This window comes from Sturnira hondurensis, unplaced genomic scaffold (assembly GCF_014824575.4).
Source record: "Sturnira hondurensis isolate 20B ecotype Veracruz unplaced genomic scaffold, ASM1482457v3 Scaffold0022670, whole genome shotgun sequence".
NCBI lineage: Eukaryota > Metazoa > Chordata > Mammalia > Chiroptera > Phyllostomidae > Sturnira > Sturnira hondurensis.
Genome location: NW_028095301.1, coordinates 1 through 16,040, shown reverse-complemented (window position 1 = coordinate 16,040; position 16,040 = coordinate 1). Strand labels below are relative to the sequence as shown.

The window sequence follows — 16,040 nt, the reverse complement described above, 5'->3', positions numbered from 1 at the left end:
GAAGGAAGCTGCCTGAGGTGGTCAGAGGCCCAGAGGTGGCATGACTTAGGTGACCGTATCAGGGTCCAGGCCTCGGACCAGCCTGGGAGCTTGTCCTGGCCAGTCTCCGACCATCTTCCCAGATACACTTCCTTCTCTTCTTCCTTCTCCTCTGTCTACATTCCTTAAAGGAATTATTATTTTCAGCCTGGAAGTGATCAAACGCAGAGTGAGTGTTATCTAAACACAAACCAGATGTGATCACGAATATAATCATTCACCTTCTGATGCCTGACAGAACATCTCCTTATACTTCAGCACTGAGTGTGGTATTTGGAACATTACTCTACAGAAAACTGACGGGGCATCACACAGTGTGTCCAGTAGGGCAGCCCCTCCATACACAGAGCAGTGGGACCCCAGTGGCCCCTCAGTGGCCTGGGAATCTGTGTCCATCTGTGTGGACACAGGGCAGGGCAGCCCCCACCTTCCTGTAGTTACTGAGGTCATTGCATAGCATGTGGCACTTCTGGGTCAGAAGGAGACACAGGCTCCTGTTGTGTCGCCTGGTGCAGGAACCGATAGGGGTCAGCACAGCTGAGGTCTCAGGAAGAGGGAAGGTCATCTGTCCTCACCCCAAGGTCAGGAGCATTCCCTGAAGACTTGGGAGGATAGGACTTGGGACGCAGTGATGGAAGCTGTCCATCTTTAGGATGAAGGACATTCCTGGATCCAGAACAAAAAAGAACCTCAAGGGTTTCTCCAGAATTTTCTTACGATGAGGGTACAGAGGAGAAGATTAAACAGGAGGATCTTATTGAAGGTATTGGATGTGAGATGACGAGAGCAGGCATTTCTTTGAAAAGTTCTGTAGTTTGGGTAATTTCAAAGTTACCCACAACGTGTATTTGTTGACTCACTATCCCTACCTATGATGATATGACTTGACCTGTGATAAGAGCCACTCACATTTGCCAAGGCTTCCTCCCAGGGTTCTGCCAAAGGGTGAAATACCACTCCATTCCCCTAGTCTGGGGTGTGACTGAGCTCCAGCACCAGGGCTCAGGGAGGGGCTGGGCAGTCCCTGGATGGACACACATTTGCATGGACAGCCCCTCCCCTGGCAGAGGGTGGGGAGAAAAGGAGGCCTGGGCAGCCCAGCCCCACTGTGGGCCCAGGGGCTGTGTGCACCATGGCCTGGACTCCTCTCCTCCTCGTGCTCCTCTCTAACTGCGCAGGTAGGGACGGACTTAGGGACATAGGTCATCCCTAAAAATTACTCAGAAATCAGAGACCTTCACATGGGTTCATTCATGCTTCTTCACCTGTGAGTATTTGTGTCTGCAGGTTCCCTGTCCCAGGCTGTGCTGACTCAGCCGCCCTCCCTCTCTGCATCTCTGGGAGCCTCAGCCAGACTCACCTGCACCCTCAGCAGTGGCTTCAGTGTTGGCAGCTATGTTATAGCCTGGTACCAGCAGAAGCCAAGGAGCCCTCCCCGGTATCTGCTGTACTATTACTCAGACTCAAGCAAGCACCAGGGCTCCGGGGTCCCCAGCCGCTTCTCTGGATCCAAAGACGCCTCGGCCAACGCAGGGCTCCTGCTCATCTCTGGGCTGCAGCCTGAGGACGAGGCCGACTATTACTGTGCGATCTTTCCTAGAGGTGCTCCTCACAGTGACTCACACAGATGGGGAAGTGGGACAAAAACCTCAGACTAACAGAGTTTTGGTTCACAGCAAATGAACATTTAAAAATAACTCCTCTATTTCCAAACTTTACTTGAAAGTATCTCCCGGTTTACAGTGGGTCTAGTCTCAATGTTTTAGTCCAGGTTTCTGAGTCTCAGGAAAACAGAACCAATGCAGAATAGATTATTCATTATGTCACTGAAATGTTACCTGTTTCCCAAGTGTAGTATAACCAGAGCATTTGACACTGCTGTTTTTCTCTTGAAATAAGGAGAGAGCTCTTTTTTTTTCTCCAGAGCCTGGGGACCATCCCAGTGGGGTACTGTCCACCACAGCAGGGACCCGGCTATCCTGGAGGGCAGAGCAGTGACCTTCCCCTTCCTCCCAGGCTCCTGTGGGCAAGGCTGGCTGAAAACCATAGTGTAGCACTGATGAGGTGCTAGGAAGTGAGATCCTTGGTGCAGACTCAGGCCCAGGAGGAATTCCATGCACAGAGCTGGCCTGGAACCTCTTCTGAGTCCCTATGCCTTCAGCTAAATCAGTTGAACATGGTTATCAAAGGGGCCATTAGTGACCTGTAGCCCAGAGATGGCTGTTTGGGTCACAATAGGGTGAGAACGCTCTGCTATTGCTGGGGAAATGCTGAGCCTGCTCCAGGCACGTGGGTGAAGTGGGTCCATGGATGAGATGCCCTCACAGCTGCCACCACTCAGGACCATGGGGACACCTGGGAGTGGGGTTTCCTGAGCCCACAGGCACTGACTGCGTCCCCTGTCCTCTCCTACCCCACTGGAGTGTGTCAACAGTCAGGGGTGGGGGCTGGGCTGTGGGGCAGCAGGAGCGCCTGCTCCCCCCGCTGTTCCTGTGTCACACCCCCTGTGGGGCTTTCGATGAGCCCAGATCTGATGTGACCTTCTCCTGAGCATATGTCGACAAACACATTGAGCCTTGACATGATAATGGTCCCAAAATCTCAGGTCAGATCACCTGGGATTTGGTACCTGGGACAAAGGTCCCTGACAGTCACCCTTTCACCAGGTCCTACTTGGTGCTCACGGCCTCTTTGATCCCCTGTGATGACCGCCCTGATGAGGAGGTTGATCAGCACTGTCACAGGACTTACTAAGCCCCCGGCCACAAAGAGCTCCCATGCCACATGGACATGAAGTAAACATCTACCCTCCCCTCTCTAGTGACCCATCACTGTCCTGTCCCCGACTGTCAGCAACACTCGTTTGGGCGTTGGCTTCTGTTATCACTTGTGCTGTCAACCCAGACATGTCACAGTCTCACCCTTGTCTATCGTTGTGGGTTCAAGATAAATGTCTCATTTTCTATGTGGTTTCCTAATGTGAACAGAATCACTGTGTACCCGGTTTCAGAGTTCCTGGTGACATGACATCTGCCACCTGGCTTTCCTGGGGCCCTCTGCTCCCAGGCAGGAACCCAGACACCTCGGAGGATCAGGAGACACTCTGTTGTCTGTCATGGCCACACCGGAGAAAGGATTCGCATGATATTTAGATTCAGATTTGAACAGCTTCTCCTTTTTATGTTTCTAATACATCACCCTCATCAAAATCACTGGACTAAATTTTCTATAATATGCAGTTTATTTTCAATCTACAGGATTACTAATATTGGAGGTAAATTACGAGTGACAATGGGCCCTATTTTTATACTGTGATGTCTAATAAAATGAGAAATGAGTTCTGTTTACTTTCTTGTTTGCCATGACAGGTTTTTAAGTTCTCTATTCCTATAGTTTCAAAGCTCAAAAACACAAATCCGGACTTAGGTGCACTTTTTTGTTAACTTCAGTAAATAATTTAAGTGGGAAATAATAGTGAACACACAGCTTGAAAGAAAACAGAGGAGAAAGAACCTTTCCCAACATTCTCTGGGAGAACATCTTCTCCTGGTTACTCCAAGTGGACAAAAATCCTCACCCATGATTCCAACCATTCAGGGGTGAGCTGAGCTTGAACTTCATCACTCAGCCATGAGACTGAAGGAAATGGCACAAGGCAGAGCTAGTCTGCCCCCACTCCCTCACGCCTGACGGTGAGTGTGGGAACTACTGAGGGCCCAGCCTTGAACTCCACCTGCATTAGCAGCACTGAATTAGGGGTGCAGGGCAGGGTTGGAGGAGGAGAGTTAGCACTGCAGGTGTCCTCTCCCCTCCCTGGTGTCCAGTGAGGCCAAAGAGTCCAGTGAGGAGTGAGTGCCCACCCACACTGAGCACAGAAGCTCCCCTCAGCCCTGTGCATCTCTCCCTGAGGTCAGCAGGGACCAGCAGTGGGTTCGTCACTCACCCCACTCGAAGGGGACCAACAGATGACAGTCACCGCCTCACTGTCCCCAGGAAGGTGTCAGAGCACAGAGCAGTGGAATCAGGGCTCCACCTCTGCTGGGGCCAGTGGGAGCTGGACATCCACCCCCTGACCTCCTGTGCTGCAGCTCAGCAGGAGGGAGGCCTGATGAAGGACAGAGGAAATGAGACTCAGGGGCTCCCCCTGTGACCTCCCACAGTCCAGCATCCATTGTAAACCCCACTTGATTTTTCAAGAACCAGGAAATAAAACCTTGATGAGAAGAGAGACCTGACACAAACACTAAGATGACTTCAATGAGGAAACACAATGACAGATATTAGTCTGGCAATGACCCTAAAATCCACCTGAAGAGCAACAGTGAACATTTTTGGTACAAATGGAAAAAGAAAAAAACTCAGAATTTAAACATCCCTCAGAAGGGATGAAAGTCATGAAAGTGAAGCAAATGGGAATTATAGAACTGAAAAACACAAAATGTAAAATTAAAAAAGAAAACTGTGCAAGAAACCAGGAATAGGTCAATTTGTTTAATTTGTTTGTTTATTTATTCACTCAGTTAAGAAGGGCACCATGCTTCTGGTTTCCACCACCCTGAATGTTCCCTACAGGGCGTCACCAGGGGGCGCTGTGGGTCTTCTCAGAGGGGCATGCCTGAAAGCAACTCAAGTGGTTCTAATGGAAAGGGCCCTGTGCCCACATTCATGGCCTGAGTTAGACCTGACAGACGACAGCAGGTGTTTCCCCTCAAGGGACAGACTGAAAACTCATACAACCACTGTGTTGTGCTCACAGGAACACTAAGAACTGTCTTGAGGACCCAGAATTGGATGGTGTTGTGTGATCATATTTGCATAATGCCCCACCAAACATACCCCTCGCCCAGGGAGCTGAGGAGGACATAAAGGGACACCCAGAGACCAGGCCCAGCCTGAGGCCAAGGAATTTGGAAAGTGTTCACCATGGCCTGGACTCTTCTCCTCCTGTTCCCCTTCCTGACCTTCTGCCCAGGTCTGTGGATGCATCAGAGACCAGCCTTTAGAGGGATCCCTCTTTGCTCTTCATTCTTAACATGTGTCCTTTTTCATTTCAGGGTTCAGGTCTCAGGCTGTGGTGACTCAGGAGCCCTCACTGTCTGTGTCCCCAGGAGGGACAGTCACTCTCACCTGTGGCTCCAGCCCTGGCGCCGTCACCAGCAGTAACTATCCATACTGGATCCAGCAGAAGTCTGGCCAAGTCCCAGTGACTCTGATTTATGATACAAGCAATAAACACTCCTGGACCCCTGCCAGGTTCTCAGGCTCCATCGTCGGTGACAAAGCTGCCCTGACCCTGTCGGGGTCCCAGGCTGAGGACGAGGCCACCTATTACTGTGCTCTGTGGTACAGCAACCATCACCACAGTGACACATGCAGGGGGGGAAGTGAGACACAAACCTAGGTTTCAGTGCATCCGCTGCTTCTCCTATGCCCCATCCTATGCTCAGAGAGGCTGGTCTAGAGAGTATGGGCTCAGAAGGTTTGCTCTTCACAGCCCCAGGATGTGGAATGGGATCGACATTTCTAAGCCACGACATGATTTAACCCACCATTTCAGGAAGACAAAGTCCTCTTTAAAACAGAAACAAATGTCATCAACAATTTCACAGGTAATGGACAGGACAGCAAAAGAAAGGTCATTCCAATGTGGACACATGTGCACACAGACAGTCACATGTAACGACGGGTTGACCAGCATTTAACAATCAAGACACACTCCATAATCTGGTGTAAAGAAGCAGAGGAGGCAGAGACACTGGGAAATGGAGCCAGAGCCACTGTCCCAGAGGAGTGTCCTTGCTTGTCTTCCTTCTCCAGCCTCTGTGGTGCTTGAGGGCAGGAATGCCTAAACTCTGTTTGGGTCAAAGCAACTGCCTATTCCAGACAACTGTTTGCAAAGGTAACAGGAGAGCAGACAGGCTGACTACAGGGCTCACAATTCAAGACGTTCTTTAGAACTGGCCCCACCATGTTTATTTAAAGAACAACTTCACAGATTTTCACTGTAGAAATTCCTTTGTTGGCTCATTATCACCAATTTAAATACTTCTCTTCCATTCATGACATTAATTCTTCCCATATCTCAGGAAAAGCACTGCCTTCACCTCATAACTCAACACAGGATGGCTTTCTGCATGAATGAATGTATGCCCCAGGCTTACAATTACTTTTTATGTCAAATAAATGCTTGTAGCCTCTTACATTGGCTTTTAATTGTCAGTTTAATATCAGTGATATTATACAGCTATGATTTCTGAAGAGAAATGCTAGAGTTAGACATAGTAGAAACAGAATTAAAAGTAGCCCACAGCTTGAAAAGGACAATGGTTTGGAGCATATGGGCATACAGACCTAATTTCTGCTACCCACTACCAGGTAGAAATCTGGACCAGGTGCTAAGCAAAGGGACAGGGCATCAAGAATGGAAGGTGGATGAAGAGGACAGTGAGCATCCTTACAGCCTAAATCCAGCTCTAGCAGCTGAGCCTGTGATTCTTCCCAAGCATTGCATCTTGCAATTTCAACTCCCTCAGGAAAACAGGCCAATCAGATTCCTAGAGGAAGTCGCCCTGGGACTTACATCAGAAGGTACAGGGTCCAAACAGAGCCAGTGATGACATCAGCAGATGCAGGGGTGCCCCGCTGTGAGCTCTTTCAGAACTGCTCCTACCTTTCGTGAACGTCGAGAGTCATCCCCCAGTAGGTCTAAGCTGACACTGTTTCTGGTTNGTAAGGACAGTGCTAAGGATTGGGGGTGGGAGCTCAGACCAGCATTTAATGTTACAGGGTCCAGATGTAAGTTTCAGTTTAGCCACCAGGGTCCACGTGTGCTCGTTCACAGGCTACAGATGGGAGATGGGAGGGAGGAGATGAGACCCATTACCAACTGGTCCCAAATACCTTGAGTGAAATGCAAAAGATTTTGTCTTAGTTATTGTAGAGAGGGTATGTATAAGAGATTTATCATCAGGGAGGGGCCCTACCACATGTGAGATATAAATGGTAATTACGCAAAGAATACAATAAAGTGGGGATGAGTAATATCCCACAGCAGATGGGGTACCTGCACAGTCCTGGAGAGTGCAGATGGGAACCCGCCTGTAGCCACTGGGAGTGGTGCAGGAAAATGTGGGGACTGGGGACATACTGTGTGCATAGCATTGAGAATGACAGCATCAATGGAATCTGAGAGGCATGTGTATCTCAACAGTCAGGAATGAGCCATAGGTAGGGTCTTCATTGTGGAGTGAGGGACCGTACTGTAACTATACACTGTGCATCAGAATCACAGTATCAGGGATTCCCAGCATAGACATGAGGGTACAGTCATGAATTGTCTCCTTGGGACCATTAAGTAGAGAAAGCGTATCTCCCTGGCAGGGGCACCACCTCTGCCCCTATTGCTTCATCCTACTTGACCCAGAAGGATGACTGGCTAGCCAATGACAGGTAAGATTCCTCAAAGGAGGGAAGACCTAAGACAGGAATGGTCAAGAAGGGGTCCTCATGGAAGGACTTGGGGAGCTATAAAAGAAGTAGGATGATGGACCCTTTCTCCTTGGTTTGACATAGCCTGAGTCCTCATTCTGTCTGCAGAAGTCTCCTAATCTCTTTGCTGCCTTAATTTCCCTGCCAGACTTAAGCCTGAAGCAATGCCAGAGGTTGGTGTGGCCCTGTGCTGGAAAGGGAGGGTTCCCTGGGGAGATCAGGCATAAGAAAGGATGCATCAAGTCCCATGAAACCTACTTTACTAATACCCTCAATTTAAATGATAAGGGTCCAGTGAGTTTCCCCAAAGTATTATGGCCCTTTAGCTGTCTGACCCTGACTCAAAATAATCTCTCATAGTTCTTTGAATGTTATCTATTGTTTGATCATTACTGCCTGACAGTGATTCATGCCCAGTATTTCTGTGCAAATAAACCCAACAAAACCATTGAGGAATAGCCTCCTGGTCCTTGTTTTCTGAGAGATTGGCCACCTTTTCTCCCCAAGCAGATTATTTCTTGGTAGACTTATTCTTATCCACTGTGGAGGGGAGGGCTTTGCAGGCAAAGCTCCCCCCACACAAGGTCATAGGTAGAGCTTGGTCAAAATTATATGCATAAAAATATACTTATTGTCTGCTTTAAAACATTTTAAGGATATTGAAAGAATGTATATTTGGGGGGCCTTGAAGGAATACAGATTAATTACTAACAAGGAAGTAATCAGAGTAAAAAATAAATCTGCCTTAAAATAGGGCTTATGCTACCATGGGACAGTCAGAGCTCTGGGCCTGACACTGCTCCAAAGAAGATGATGTGAGTGAAAGCAGTGCAGTGTTGACCATGGACCAGCAGAGGGACACGTGGACCAACTCACCCTGAGGAGTCTGAGTAGGACATGAAAATGTCCTGGAGAGACGGGGACCCCCCACAGGGGACACTGAGATGGCCCTAAGAGAGCAGGTCAGGGAACAGGGCTGTGGGGAGGCAGGGTCTGTCTGTGATGGGTCTCAGCCAGCATGTCACACCATGGTGTGTCTAGGTCTCGGCACCCGGGGGCACTGAGGGACAGTTCCTGAAGGTCTGGGGTAATGAGAGCTAGGACCTGTGACTTGGCACTGCCTGGAATCCTCTGCTCAGGACATACAGCTGTGATGTTGCCACACCCTGGGCCTCAAACAGTCTCACTCCTAATCCCACCCTGAAGTCCCCAGGCACAGGTGCCTGAGGGAAGGCTCCAGGAGGGATCAGAAATTGGGGGATTTCATTTGCATGAGTGGGCCCTCCCTCTCTCAGAGTATGAAGAGGGGAAGGATGAGGTTCGGGAAAGGCTCTGCTTCAGCTGTGGGGCCACAGAAGGTAGGTCTCAGGGATGGACTCCACCGTGGTCTGGTCCCCTCTTCTGCTCACCCTCCTTGCTCACTGCACAGGTGATTGGATAAAGGGGATAAGGGAGGAGTCCTGGGGAGGACACTTGGGGGGTCTTCTTCCTGCTCCTGTGTCTATACCCAGAATCTCCATCTCTGTGTTACTCCTTCTTCCAGGGTCCTGGGCCCAGTCTGTGCTGACTCATCCACCGTCAGTGTCTGGGAACCCAAGACAGAGGGTCCATCTCCTGCACTGGAACCAACTCCAACATTGGGGATGATTATGGTGTGCAATGGTACCAACTGTTCCAAGGACAAAACCCCAAAGCTGTCATCTATGACACTAGCAGTAGACCCTCTGGGATCCCTGACCAATTCTTTGGATCCAGGTGTGGCAGTGTTGGCACCCTGACCATCACCAGCCTGCAACACAAGGATGAAGCTGATTATCACCATTGAACCATCATGGTAGCAACACGGCTGTCAAAGAAGCACTGATGTTCCAGGGAGAGTGTTCAGTATGATGACGCTGACTCCCCTGGGACCCTGTCAGAGTCTCCTTCACTGTCCACAATGGCTCTGTATTCACTCAACATACCTTCTCTAGACCCTACTGTGCATCAGACTCATATTCCACTCACGTACCAAATGTTAACACAGTTATGTCTTTAGAGCCTTAATGTACTAAATCCCTGTGGTTATATGTGTGTGTGTACACATAGTTATTTTTTACCCAGTCACACACCACTCTTACTGAGTCCACAAGTGCATATTCTATTCCTGTGAAAGCCTGACACCTCCTCTGAATAAGGCACAGGGCATATCAGCTCACTCTATTGCATAAGAGTCACTAGTCCGTGGCTGTGGTGATCTGGCTGTGTCCTGGGAGGGAAGTGCTGTGATTGTCTCACGTGGATGCTGTCAGGGGGAGATCAACAAGAATGCAGATCTCACTACTGAATGAATTCTGGTCTCTTTCTGAACACATCTACTGTGATTTGTTATAAGTGAACCCAGGCCCTATCTCAGGTGATCATGAGACAATTGAAGAATTTGTGGTTCTGGGACAACATGTGGGAAGAAAAGTGAGAGGAGAGAGAGAGAAGCCGGTCACCCTAAAATAGTAGGTGTGCTGGGGTCTTCATTCCCTCAGCTTGTCCATTCTCTGAGTGGAGGACACATCACTCTGAGTGCTCATGCACCTACATGGTCCCACCAACATAATTATCTAAATGGTAGGGAGAGCAGGAGGAAGACCTCATGCAGAGGAGGTCACCTCTTTAGAGGAAAGAGTCAGCTGTGGGGAAGCCCCTGCCCAGTGTGGGTGGGTGGTGTGCCAGTCAGAACTGAACTCCAAGCCTCACTCTCTCTCTGCTAAGCTCCTCCCAGTCTAATCTACTAAACACCTGATTGCAGGGCAAATATATCGTCATGTTTAAAAAAAATAAAAACTTCAATGGGAAATAGAATCTACTCATGCTACTCAGTGTTAGCATGAGTAGATTCTATTTCCCATTGAAGTTTTCATTTGACCTGACTAAGATGAGGAAATGTTGTGACTGGTGTTTTTGAAAACAATCCCAACAGCGATTTGATGAGCAGTCACACGCCTGCTCATTTCAAAGGGGTAAAGAGAAAAACTCAGAATTGAAATAAAGTCATGAAAAGAAACCAGATAGAAATTAAAGAACTGAAAAACATCGTAGTTCAAATTAAAAAAGAAAACTTCAATCCCACTTTATTTTCCTACTGAAATGAGAAAATCAGTAGGAGAACACAGGTAGGAAGAAATGTGTTGAAGATACAAACGGATGTCAGGTCACCGAACACAAAACCCTAACAAGAAACACATGACACAGGTACACAGAACTCCACAAACTAAGGTCAAAAGGCGACCTCTGAAATGCATAAGCATACTCCACTTTCTGCTGGTAAGTGTGAAGCCTTCAAAAGCCATTATTGTTGCACATCACTTAATCACATCAGAGCTATGAAAACTGTCCCTGCATCACGTGACTGAGCTGTTTCTTGGTTAGTCCTCCTCTGCACTTGCCCCTGCGTGTGCTCCTGGCCAGTTCTCTGAGCAGCCCTTATGAGCCTTCAAATCAGACAAGTGGTCTCCTCATCTTTGACATTGGACATCAAGGTCACTGTACATTTACTTTTGCAATATCATCATGGGGGTGAAACCAAAATAATTTGTCATTTAGGTACAAGTTTGCATCTCCCACAGTTGTGGATTCCTTGGAGTGAGATGAACCGGTAACCAGTACAGTGCCTCAGAGTCACAGTATCTGGGAACCAGACCCTGGATGTGTGAATAGAGTCAGTCACCTGCTGAGCTGCAGAAACCAGCTGTGTTCTCAGGGTTTTGGTCCAGGGAGACATGTGTGCCCTGTGACCATCGGGGGGCTCTGTGGGTCTGCCCAGTTCAGCTTACCCAGGTGCTCCTTATGGACTACTGATTAACAGGAGCCTTGGCCAGGGGGCTGGGCCTAGTGTTTAATGATGGGGACTTAGTAGCTGTGTACTCTCAGGACTTATATGGTCCCCAGAGCTGGGAACTTATGTTGTTTCACAAGTGCTTCCCTCGCAGGATTCACTCAAAAGGTGAAGTCACTCTCCATCCCCCTCAGTCTGAAGTGTGAGCTGAACTCCAGCACCAGGGCTCAGGGAGGGGCTGGGCAGCCCCTTGATGGACACACATTTGCATGAACGCCCCTCCCCTGGCAGAGGGTGGGGAGAAAAGGAGGCCTGGGCAGTCTAGCCCCACTATGGGCTCATGGGCTCTGTGCACCATGGCCTGGACTCCTCTGCTCCTCGTGCTCCTCTCTCACTGCACAGGTAGGGACAGGCCTCGGGGAACAGGGCTCAGTTCCTAAGTTTATTCCCTTCCTGATCTATCTCCTGAGAAAATTCCCCTGGTTCTGCCCCATCACTGACACCTGTCTCTGTTTGCAGATTCTCTCTCCCAGCCTGTGCTGACTCAGCCGCCCTCACTCTCTGCATCTCCTGGAGCCTTGACCAGACTCACCTGCACTCTCAGCGGTGACATCAATGTTGGCAGCTATAGGATATACTGGTACCAGCAGAAGTCAGGGAGCCCTCCACAGTATCTGCTGAACTACCACACAGACTCAAACAAGCACCAGGGCTCCAGGGCCCCCAGTCGCTTCTCTGGATCCAAAGACACCTCGGCCAATGCAGGGACCCTGCTCATCTCTGGGCTACAGCCTGAGGATGAGGCCGACTATTACTGTGCAATCTGGCCCAGTGGTGCTCCTCACAGTGACTCACACAGATGGGGAAGTAGGACAAAAACATTAGCCTAACAGAGTTTTCCTTCAAGACAATTGACCATTTCCAAATAATCTCTGTGTATGTAAACTATACTCAGGGGACGTTCTGGTGAATCATGGGTCTACTCACTGTTTTCCATCCCATGTCTAGAGTCTCAGGGACACGGAGGCCAAACTGAACACACTGGTCACGGTGACACTGCAGAGCTGCCTGGTGTTCAGTGTGGGAACTGGGGCCTTTGGAGCTGCCCTTGGCCTCTTGAAATGAGACAATAGAGACTTTTCTCCATTAAGTCTTTGTTATGATCTGGGAACATCCTGGTACTGACATCTGAAAAACCATCTGCAAAAGGCAGAAAGCCTTTCCAGGTCAGCTGAGCAGTAGGAAATGTGCTAGGGATTAGATTCTGCAACCAGCAGAGGGCGCCGGTGGACTGGTTCTGGGAAGCTCATGGTTCAGGGACAGGCAGGGCAGGGGGGGCGAGCTTCAAGAAAGTTCTAGGAGAGCTTTCTAGGAGAATACTAGAATACTAGAACACTAGTATTCTCTAGGAGAATACTAGACTTGCTCTTGCACACTTGAGCAGGCACTGTGCCCATTGAAGTGTGAGCATCCTGCACCTTGAGCCCCTGGAGCCACATGAGACCTCAGCTCTGACTCACACACTAGCCTCTTGTTTCACCCACCTGCCCTCACATGCTCATTGTCAAGGCCTGATTCGCAGGCAAAGACAGATGCACCACGGCAAAAAAAAAAAATAATAATAATAAATAAATTTTCTTGAAAAACCTTGACCTTCAGCACTGCCTGGACACAGGATGGGAGACAGTGGGGCAGGGACTGTCTCAGTCCAAAGTTCTGGGGTAGTTCCACCATGGCCCGGACTCCTCTCTGTACCTTTTCAGTCATTGAACCAAGTCTTCACTTTAGGGGGCACAGAAATATTATTAGGGGGAGGGGACATTTGCTATTGCTATCTGGGCACAGGTCATTGTCATCCATTCTTTCTGCCACCTTTTAACCCTCCTTCCAGGGCCCTTGGGCAGATGCTTCTGGCTGTGCCAACCACAGAGTCTAGGGCTTTGATTAAAAACAATCATATAATGATATAGAGGGCAGGTAGCCTCAACATATTTTCTCATCTTACTATGCAAAGTATGCCAGCCTAACAGGAAATGTCATTTATGATCACATAAATCTGATACTTGCACAAGCGATTCAGCACGTTATAGCAACAAATATCAACAAAACCCACTTTGTCTCTCTGGTCAGATTTGAACTGAGACAAGAGTATGTGTGCTCTCTCTGGGGGTGTTGGACCTAGAACTTGGGGGAGAGCAGCTGTGAAGAGGCCAGCATGTTCTTTCAGAGAGAAGAGCTCCCCCAGGACCCACAGGGGAGTTACTCTGTCTTCCTCTTGCATGTGAGGGGCTCCTGGGGCACCCCTGGCATGTCTCCCACCCAGTCTAACCCCCCTCCTCACTCCATAGGAATTGATGTGCTCCTAATTCCCCATCGATGTGCTCCATGGACACACTAACTGACCCATGGGGTCTGGAAAATGCCTGAAGACATCTGTAGGGGCGACAAATATATGGAATCCTTACTGCTGATATAGCTTCCAGTTGACTCATGATGAAATGTATTATAATTTCATTAGTTCTTTTTCTGTTATCATATCTGTTGTTTTCTTCTTATTTTATTTTTAAATATATTTTATTGATTATGGTGTTACAGTTGTCCCATTTCCCCCCTTCACTCCCCTCTATTCTGACCCCCACCCACATTCCCCCCGTTTAGTTCATGTCCATGTGTCATATTTACAAGTTCGTAAGCTTCTACAGTTTCTATATTATTCTTAGCCTCCTCCTGTCTATTTTCTACCTACCATCTATGCTACTTATTCTCTATACCTTCTCCTCCTCTCCCTCCTCACACTCCCCTTTTGCTAATCCTCATCTGATCTCCATTTCCGTGGTTCTGTTCTTGTCCTAGTTGTTTGCTTAGTTTTTTTTGTTTGTCTGTTTTAGGTGTGGCTGTTAATAATTGTGAGTTCACTGTCATTTTCCTGTAAATGTTTCTTATTTTCTTTTTCTTAGATAAGTTTCTTTAACATTTCATATAATAATTGCTTGGTGATGATGAACTCCTTGAATTTATCCTTATCTGAGAAGCATTTTATCTGCCCTTCCATTCTAAATGAAAGCTTTGCTGGATAGAGTTATCTTGGGTGTAGGTCCTTGCCTTTCATGACTTGGAATACTTCTTACAGCCCTTTCTTGCCTGGAAGGTCTCTTTTGAGAAATCAGCTGACAGTCTGATGGGAACTCCTTTGTGGGCAACTGTCTCCTTATCTATTGCTGTTTCTAGGATTCTCCACTTCACTTTAATCTTGGCTAATGTAATTATGATGTGCCTTGGTGTATTCCTCCTTGGGTCTAACTTCTTTGGGACTCTCTGAGCTTCCCGGACTTCCTGGAAGTCTATTTCCTTGGCCAGATTGGGGAAGTTCTCCTTTACTATTTGTTCAAATAACTTTTCCACTTGTTGCTCTATCTCTTCTCTTCTGGTATCCCTATAATTTGGATGTTGGCATGTTTAAAGATGTCCTGGAGGTTCCTGAGCCTCTCCTCATTTTTTTGAATTCTTGTTTCCTCATTCCTTTCTGGTTCAATGTTTCTTTCTTCCTTCTGGCCCACTCCATTGATTTGAGTTCCAGTTTCCTTCCCATCACTATTGGTTCCCAGTATGTTTTCCTTTATTTCAGTTAGTGTAGCCTTCATTTTTTTCATCTAATTTGCAACCAAATTCAACCAATTCTGTGAGCATCCTGATTACCAGTGTTTTGAACTGTGCGTCTGATAGGTTGGCTGTCTTTTGTTGGTTAGTTGTATATGTTCTGCGGCTTTGATCTGTTCTTGTACTTGAGTCATTTTTTTTCTGTCTCAGGGCACCTGTTATGTATAAGGGGCGGAGCCTTAGGTGTTCACCTGGGTGGGGCAGCTGAGTCTCTGGGTTGTGACGCTGTGTGTGGGAAGTGGTCCAAGAGGGAACAAGGGTGCTTGCTCCACTCTGCCAGGTTTCAGTCACTTCCTCCACTTCCTCCAAGCAAACTGGGCCCTTCTGGTGCTGGTTCCTGGGTGGGTGGGCTTGTGTACATTCTAGGACCCTGTGGGTCTCTCCAGTGAACTCTCCTGTGAGACTGGCAGTCTCTCCCAGCACTTCAACGCCCACAGGTATTTTCAGTTAGTGGTTTGGGGCTTTATTTCTCCTGGATTGCATGGTCTGTCTCACTCCCCAGGCTCGCATGGGTTATCTGCGTGCGTATGTGAGACCTCCTGGTCTGCCAGACACCTTGTGTGCCACGTCCCTCTACAATCCACCACCTCCCTGGGTCCGCCAGCTGCTGCCTTGTGCACCTGGGGTCCACACACCACCGCTTTGCTGCAACCCCTCATCACCTGGACACCTGACTTCGCCCCTCCTACTGGTCTGCATGAGTGTGTCTACATTAAGTCCTTGGTTGTCAGACTTCCATACAGTTCAATTTTCTGTCAGTACTGGTTGTTTTCTGTTTGTAAGTTGTTGTTGTTCTCATTTTGGTTGTGTGAGGAGTCACGGTGTGTCTACCTATGGCTTCATCTTACCTGGGAGTTCCTATTTTTTTCTTATTTTTAATATATTCTAATGACTTAGGAAAACTGATATTGTTTGTGTTTTCAGCTTTGTCATTTTTTCTTTGACTTTTGCTTTAGTACTTCTCATGTCAGTATTTCGTAGATAAAATATTACTTATTTTCTACACTATCAGTGCTGTAGTTGTATAATAGTAAAATATTTCAGTATG

The 16,040-nt window shown here is 48.1% G+C and overlaps 3 gene segments (V, D, J or C); all 3 read left to right on the top strand.

The window, feature by feature from the left end:
• The first annotated feature begins 1,150 nt into the window (after positions 1-1,150).
• LOC118979937 (probable non-functional immunoglobulin lambda variable 5-48) lies at positions 1,151-1,697 on the top strand. The segment is given in 2 exon segments: positions 1,151-1,217; positions 1,327-1,697. Coding segments are annotated over 2 exon segments (417 nt in total).
• Positions 1,698-4,927: 3,230 nt separating this feature from the next.
• On the top strand, positions 4,928-5,440 carry LOC118979936 (immunoglobulin lambda variable 7-46-like). The segment is given in 2 exon segments: positions 4,928-5,011; positions 5,094-5,440. Coding segments are annotated over 2 exon segments (396 nt in total).
• A 6,251-nt stretch (positions 5,441-11,691) lies between these two features.
• Positions 11,692-12,250, top strand: LOC118979938 (immunoglobulin lambda variable 5-37-like). The segment is given in 2 exon segments: positions 11,692-11,737; positions 11,855-12,250. Coding segments are annotated over 2 exon segments (417 nt in total).
• The last annotated feature ends 3,790 nt before the right edge of the window (positions 12,251-16,040 follow it).